We start from the raw sequence: 7,563 nt of genomic DNA on the forward strand, positions 1-7,563 counted from the left end.
CCTGAGACTTGGGGTTGAACGCGCAAGCACGGAAGGAAATCCCACCTTAGGACGGAACCCAATCTTTTCAGCTCCGTTCTAAACTTCGCAAGTTTTCTCCGAGTCTACGCACTTCCTTAGGACTACAACTCCCATCATGCCACGCCGGAGGTCAAAGCTTATTGGCGGTCCCGCCAGGTCGCTTGCGTTGTGGCAGTTACAGTAGCCAATGGAAATAAAGGATTATCTTAAGAAACCAATCCTGGAGTAGTAGGGCGGATCCTTCCTGGGTTCCGGCTCCGGCCCCAGCGCCTTCCCATGCCTACAGAGGCGGTGCTGTACCTGACCGAGCGGCGGGAGTGAGGTGGGTCCGGGTTGGGCCCGAGGTCGCGGGGGGAGGTGGACACGACCTCGCGGGAAACTCTGTACACGGCCACTTCACTCTCACCGAGGAGTTGGGGGCTGCTGCTTTGCTCCCTGAACCGAGTGGGAAGCCAAGGGGCCTTGTGGTCCCTCCGCCCCGACCCTCGGCCCTGGTTGCCGGCCGACGCAGCCAGGTGGCTGTCCCCACCCTATTCCCCGGCCCTTCTGTTGGGTTTGAGTATACGGCACTCTTGCCACTGACCATACGTTTAGGGTCAGCCCTTCCTCCTCTCCCACCCCTCCGGCCCCAAGCCTGCCGGCAGTCTCTGAAATCAGCTCTTGTCCCCTTGGGCTTCCGCCATTGGCTTCTCCCCGCCCTGCAACACACAACCCGGCCTCTTGGACCCTGGCCCTATGACACTTCTGGCAGTCTTTGCTCCCTCTTCCCTGACCATCTCCGGCGACCCTCTGACTTACTTGGTCCTACTCTATCTTTGACCCGTTATCTAGCTTCCCTGTACAATTACCCTGCTCGTCAACACTTTGCCCTTGGTCTTTCATAGCTCCTCTCTCCCCTTCCTCCCCACAGCCCTTGACTTGGCCCCAAAGACCTGTAACTTTGGCCCTCCATACTGCACTATGGCTTGGCCCCTTCCCTTTAACCTAGCCCCTTCACCGTCATCATCTGTGATCACTAGCCCCATCTTCTTGGCTCTTACTTCTTAGACCTGGCCCCTTCTCCACTTCTCAGCCCCTTCCACCTATGCTTCTCCCTGTGCAGCTGAGCCCCCAGGAAGACAAAGCCCAATAGACCCCTTTCCCCCCAAAATCTCTGCAGTGTGATGTGAAAGTGCCTCTGTACTTCAGCTTCACTCTCTTCTCAGTAGGTAATTGGCTCTCTATCTCTGCAAGTCCCGGTCTTACCCATCCTGCAAGTCTTAGGTCAAATACCTACTCTTCCATGAAACTGCTCAACCCTGATCTCCTCAGGGAGATACACCTGTGTCATGTGAACTTCAGCGGTACTGTTTTTATTTCCTTCCTTCCTTCCTGTCTTCTCTCTTTTTTTCCTTCAGTACTGGTATAATGGTTAAAAGCACTGGCTTTGAAGTGATGGGCATAGGCCCCAGTTCTGCCACTTACTTGCTGTGGGCCCTTGGGCAAGGTACTTAATTTCTCTGAGCCTCAGCTTTCTCATCTCTAAAATAAGGATGATGTGAAGTGAAATTAGATGATTCATGTATGGTGCTTAGTCCACAGTTTAGCACTTGATATGAGCTTTGAAAAATGTTAATAATGTGCCAGTGCTGTGTTAGACACTGAGGAGTGGGTACAAAGGTGACTAAGGCCCAGTTCCTGCCCCTGTCCCCTGAACTTAACCTTCTGCATTGTAAGACAATTTCTGGAGTTCATGGTCTGTTTCACTACACTGTATCACAAACTGTGAGTGGAAATCATAATCCTAAATCCTTTTGCTCTTACATTGACCTAGCATCCAGCCCTGGGTAGAGCTGCAGCTTGGTAAATTATAGGTTCTCAGAATAGCAATTTTGGAATGGAGGCCGAATAGCTCATTGCATAGAGATACTGTAGCCGTGGGTCAGATGGGAGCAGGGCAGGGAGTGGGGGATGGGATGGTGGTGTGAATTAAGATCACATTCTGTCACTTATACATTCAAAGACATTTGAGCACCCAACTTTATGCTGCAGGAGATTACTAATATGACCCAGTCCCTTTCCTCAAGTTGCTTATAAACTGCTAGTAGAAACAGACATGTAAAGTAGGTAATTGCAAACCACTATAAGGCAAGCACAAGATTCTGTGAGTACATAAAGGAGAAAGTAGGCAGGAAACAGGAGATTGCTGAGGAAAAGTGGGTGAGAATAGACACAAGTAACCATGAACTGGGTTCTGAAGACAGAGCTGGTGTTTTATTCAACTCATTCAACAAATACTTATGAAGGATCTACTGTATATGGCTGCCACTACTCTAGGAGTTTTGGTTACACTGGTAAATTGAAAAAAAAAAAACAAAACCCCCAAAAAACACAAAGGCACCAGCTCTCATGGAACTTATGTTTTAGGGAAGCAGACAATAAATAATTGACGTAAAGAAAATGTCAGAAGGTAAGATGTGCTATGGGGCGGGGGGACTGGGAGTGTGGGAGTGACTTTAATTTTTTAAAGGATGGTCAGGAAACAGTGTCTAAGTATCACAGAATAGTTTCTCATGTTTACTTGCATTTTTGGAAGTAAAGCAAGTCAATTATTTTTCATATTGATTATCTAAATTCTTCAAGGAACACTAACAGGGATTAGTAAATTACAGCTCACTTCCTGTTGTTTTAAATAAAGTTTTATTGGAACACAGCCACACTTACTCCTTTATGTCTTATCTATGGCTGCTTTAATGATTCATGATACAGTGGCAGAATTGAATAGTTACAGCAGATATCCCATGGCCATAAATATTTACTAAATATTATCTGGCCCTTTACAGAAAAAGCTTGTCAATCTCTGGTTCTTAAAGAGTTGAGGGTCTGTCTGTATTTCACATTTTAGAAGGTTATATACAGTTTTATGCTATTTTTAAGTTAAAAGTTTTTTCTTAATGAGATCATTTAAAAGATCTTTTTCTTGTGTTCTTCACAGGGCCTGGATATAGTGTCTTCAACAGTTGTAACAGCAGCTGCTATTTGCTGATTGACAGCATGTGTCACACACTCTGCTGAGTATTACAGGCATTTTTTTCTAATACAGAGTCTTGTAGTGTGGGTAGGTATCACAATTTTAGTGATGAGGGAGTTTAAGCTCAAAGTGGTTGAATAATTTGCAGAGAGTAGTAAAGTTAGTATGTGTCACAGTTGTAATCCAGCCCTAAATGTAGTCAGTACCTCTTTCTTCATTCTGTGTTTTTTTCCAGAAATACTTGCAGACTTGAAGGAATTATCAGTCTTTCATTTTCTATCATCAGTGTCCTGTGATAGTTTGTGCTTCCCTCCCTCATCCCTTTGTTCATGTCACTCTGTTCACCAGCCCACTCTGCTGAAATGTCGTTATTTCTTCAAGGCCTGGAGGAAATGCTATCACTCTCATCAGAGGTACTTTTCACTCCAACTCTTTCCCTGTCCTTGGCTGTAGGAACCTAAAGGAGTCTGTGCAGCTTAGCACACATTTACTGATGTTTGCACAAATGAAGGCCTGTACTGGGCACTCTTATGTGTTTAGTTTTGGGGTGGGGTGTGGGGAGTGTGGTTTGTGTGTCTGTGTCTGTGTTTATCTTTGTGTGTACTTGGTATGTGAGTGTGTGCTTGTGTGTGGTGTGTCGGTGTATGTGTGTAGACATATATGTAACTATATGTGTGTGGCTGTGGTATGTGGCTATATGTTGTGTGTGTATGTAGTGTGTATGTGTGTAGTGTGATAATGTATGGTTGTGGTGTGTAGGTGTGTGGTGTGTAGTGTGGCTGTTGTGTGTGTGGTATGAGAATATGAGTGTGTCTGGTATGTGAGTATGACTGTCACATAAGAATGTGGCTTTGTGTATGGTGTGAGTGTGTATGTGTGATTCTGCTTGCTTGTGTGCGTGCATGCGTGTGGGGGGGGCAGTGGGTGGGGCTTTGTGTGGTGTTTGAGAATGTAGTGGAGGGCACTGACTGATCAGAAGAAACACAGCCCAGGCCCCACAGTAGGTCCTGGAGGTCCCAGGTATTAACCCAGATGTTTACTTGCTAGATTCTGCTGTGGTCTGGAGAGGGGTAGAGTGGCAGAAATCTCAAGAAAAGCCAAAGCTGGGCCTTGTCACCTAGGAGAGCCTCAAGATTTAGAGGTTTTGTTTTGTTCATTTTGAAATCTGGCAAATAGATGGATACTTATAAGGAAGGCTTTTCAAAAAGGATTAAACATAAAAAGAGTTACAGTTAACTTATAGTTAGGCAGAAAAATTGCACTTATCCCAAAATGAAAGCTCTTTTACTTGCCCATGAATTATAGTCTGGATTGTCATTGCTTAGTGGTATCAAGAAGAGTGACATTATTCAAATGGCACAAATATCATCTGGTGGTGGTGAACAAAGCTGGTACCTTCTTTTTGCTCTGGTGGGTAGCTTTAAATATCTCTAAAAGTTTGTCACTTAAAAGGTAGCAAGTAAAGGTGTTCTATCCAAGTATTCCAGTTGATTGAAGTTATTTCTAATGGATGGTCCCATGGGGAAGGTGTATACCCTTCAAACTGAACAAAAGATTCCCTATGATCTGGCCCAACCCAAAGAATAAAGGTGTTGGCCATTTGTGTTCATTCTCAGGGTTCAGAGATGGGCAGTGAGAAGGAGCAGAGTCCAGAACCACACCTGCCTGAGGAAGGGGAAGGGGGTAAGCCTTGGAGAGTGGATGACTCAGAGGGTTCTTGGAGCCCACCTGGGGAGAAGGAGCATGGGCAAGAGAGCCTGTTGGATGAACTGCAAGAAACTCATCCAAAAAAACCGTGGCAGAAAGTCACTGTCCCGGCTCGAGAGCCAGGGGATCCCATTGCTCATCCAAGGCATGAGGCAGATGAGAAGCCCTTTATATGTGCCCAGTGTGGCAAAAGCTTCAATAATACCTCCAACCTGAGAACACATCAGCGGATCCACACTGGTGAGAAGCCTTACAAGTGTTCTGAATGTGGCAAGAGCTTCTCGAGAAGCTCCAACCGCATCCGGCACGAGCGGATCCACCTGGAAGAGAAACACTACAAATGCCCCAAGTGTCAGGAGAGCTTTCGGCGGCGCTCAGACCTCACCACACACCAGCAAGATCACCTAGGCAAGCGGCCATACCGCTGTGACATCTGTGGCAAGAGCTTCAGCCAGAGCGCCACACTAGCTGTGCATCACCGGACCCACCTGGAGCCAGCGCCCTACATCTGCTGTGAATGTGGGAAGAGCTTCAGCAACAGCTCCAGCTTTGGCGTGCATCACCGCACCCACACAGGTGAGAGACCTTATGAGTGCACTGAGTGTGGGCGGACCTTCAGCGATATCTCCAACTTTGGAGCTCACCAGAGGACCCACAGAGGGGAGAAGCCCTACCGGTGCACTGTGTGTGGGAAACACTTCTCCCGGAGCTCGAATCTCATCCGCCACCAGAAAACTCACTTGGGCGAGCAGGCTGGGAAAGATTCCAGCTGAAGGAGAGCCCCATTTAGAGTGAGGGAGAGAGAGCGAGAGACCCCAACCTATTGGAGGAAGATCTTTAGCATCTGCTGCTGCTACCTTGACCTCAAGCCCTTCATCCCACTTTGGAGAATGGTTTTGTATTGCCTCTGAAGTCAGGATCTCAGGAAGTCCTGATAAGGGACTCTGGAGTAAAAACCCTTGCCTCTTTCCAGGCCAATTTCTCATGCTGAAAAGTCAGAGGACCCAGTCTTGGCTTCACTTTCTTGGGGAGAAAGAGAAATAGGGCAGGCTCAGAACATGGTTGTGTCATTAAGGCAGCAGTCCCCTGGCCTTTGAGGAAGTACCTATGAGATGGGTGTCACTATCTGAAGGTTCTCCAAATTGTCTGTGAACTTGCTTAGGAGTGCACTGCAGTGTCCTGCTACTTCCCACCTATTGTGCCCCAACTTTGCTTCTAGATCTCTGGGCTGGGAGGAGTGACCTTCTCAATGGAAGGGGCCTCCTTGGTCTGGAGAAGAGATCTGAGGTCCTGCCTTAGAAATGAAAGGGAAACCCTCAGGGAGCCATGACCCAGGGACCTTCACACTCCCTGATGTTTGTTACTTGTTATCCCTCCCCCAACCTCCCCAACCTGCCTCTGTTTTCCCCAGAGTGATTAGCAGTAAAACCCTTCAATGAAAAGGACCCGTGTACTTCTTTGGGGAAGTGGGGAGCTGGGGAGATTGTCCCACTGAACCCACTCTGGAAGGGAGTTGAATTCTAAGACAGATGAGTAGATGCTCTGGAAAGCAAAAGAAAGCCGACTGAGTTTCTGGGGCCTTTGAGGAGAAGGGGGAAAGGAAAGGAACTAACATTAATTGAGCATCCACTACATGCAATTGATTCCATCAGTCACATTTACATTCTTTATCTCATGTAGTTGTCACAGCAACCCTCAAAGGAATGAGAAGAGGACATGGAAGTGAGTAAAGATAAAGTCACTTGCTGTGAAGTCATAACAGCAAGTATGTTGTGGAGCAGAGTTCAAACTTGGGCCTCCCTGACTGCCAGCTGTTGCTCTTTTCACCAGATTGACCTTTTAGCTTCTGAAGGAGGAGCCACTTAGGAGACTTGCCTGGAGGTAGGAGCCAGTGTGGCCTCTTAATATGGCTTTGGACCATTTGCTCTGTGGCAAATCAGTACCGAGCATGAGAACCTTTTCAACTTTATTTTGAGGTCAACTTTATTTTATCTTGAGACAGGATCTTGCTCTGTCACCCGGGCTGGAGTGCAGTGGTGTGATGACAGCTCACTGCAGCCTTGATCTCCTGGGCTCAAGTGATCCTCCCACCTCAGTGTCCCGAGAAGCTGGGACTGCAGGTGCACACCACCACACCTGGCCCTCAATGTTATTGATTGTGACTAGGAAGAATGGCAGTGACAGGGAGTAGGGGGTGAAGGGTGGGATAAGGTGAGAGAAATCTTAAAACCCATAATGAGAGTCTTTGCTTTTAGTAGCAATAGTTTAGTCCCCAAGGCTGAAACAGCTTAGCACAGATTATGTCTGGTTTCCTGTCCTCCTGGTTTGGGCCTGGCTCCACATGGCAGATTTCAGTGTTTTCTACATCGAAGTTTAGTGTTCACCCAGTTTTCCTCTAACAAATACAAAAGAACCCTTCCTCTAACAAATACAAAAGACCTCTCTCTACCTCTCTTGTGAATCTGGGGCCCTACTCCTCCAGAGTGAGGGGTCCTCTTCAGTTGTAGCCAGTTGGCAGAGTGTGATTCTGGCACTAGGCTTGGAACTGACATCACCCATAACCTTGCCTAACATAGGGACCCTGCCGTTCACCAGGAAGAGATGTGCTAGGATCTTTACACTCATTGAATTCTCACAGCAACTAACAATGACCTGCATTTGCCATATGTAGAACTAGGCTGATGGAGAAAGTGACTTGCCCAAGGTTACAGAGCAAGTAAATGCAGAGTGTAGGACCTGAACTGCTGCTCAAATTCAAGTCCTGTATTTTGTCCAACTATAAAAGACTTCCCAAATGATTCCTTTATATTTATAGGGTACTTTAT

At 47.0% G+C, this 7,563-nt stretch overlaps 1 protein-coding gene across 7 annotated transcripts; it reads left to right on the forward strand.

The window, feature by feature from the left end:
• The first annotated feature begins 258 nt into the window (after nucleotides 1–258).
• Nucleotides 259–6,180, forward strand: ZNF691 (zinc finger protein 691). Of its 7 annotated transcripts, XM_011945194.1 has the most exons (5): nucleotides 323–343; nucleotides 2,996–3,118; nucleotides 3,267–3,444; nucleotides 4,357–4,441; nucleotides 4,621–6,180. In XM_011945194.1, exons 4-5 carry the CDS (start codon nucleotides 4,385–4,387, stop codon nucleotides 5,509–5,511), a joined length of 948 nt encoding a protein of 315 aa, XP_011800584.1. In that variant the 5' UTR covers nucleotides 323–343; nucleotides 2,996–3,118; nucleotides 3,267–3,444; nucleotides 4,357–4,384; the 3' UTR covers nucleotides 5,512–6,180. The 7 variants fall into 7 exon arrangements, with proteins under 7 accessions (XP_011800556.1, XP_011800593.1, XP_011800573.1 ...); XM_011945166.1 differs by lacking the exon at nucleotides 4,357–4,441 and having other exon boundaries at nucleotides 259–343; nucleotides 4,648–6,180; XM_011945176.1 differs by lacking the exon at nucleotides 4,357–4,441 and having other exon boundaries at nucleotides 306–536; nucleotides 4,648–6,180.
• The last annotated feature ends 1,383 nt before the right edge of the window (nucleotides 6,181–7,563 follow it).

Source organism: Colobus angolensis, unplaced genomic scaffold (genome assembly GCF_000951035.1).
Source record: "Colobus angolensis palliatus isolate OR3802 unplaced genomic scaffold, Cang.pa_1.0 Scaffold106, whole genome shotgun sequence".
Classification (NCBI taxonomy): domain Eukaryota; kingdom Metazoa; phylum Chordata; class Mammalia; order Primates; family Cercopithecidae; genus Colobus; species Colobus angolensis.

Excerpts from the sequence above, each read along its gene's own strand:
- ZNF691 (XM_011945159.1), top strand. The coding sequence starts at position 3,361 with ATGTCACTCTGTTCACCAGCCCACTCTGCTGAAATGTCGTTATTTCTT. Across the intron at positions 3,445-4,336 it reads TGCTATCACTCTCATCAGAG|TCTGGATTGTCATTGCTTAG; the intron begins GTACTTTTCACT and ends CATGAATTATAG. Across the intron at positions 4,442-4,647 it reads GGTACCTTCTTTTTGCTCTG|GGTTCAGAGATGGGCAGTGA; the intron begins GTGGGTAGCTTT and ends GTTCATTCTCAG.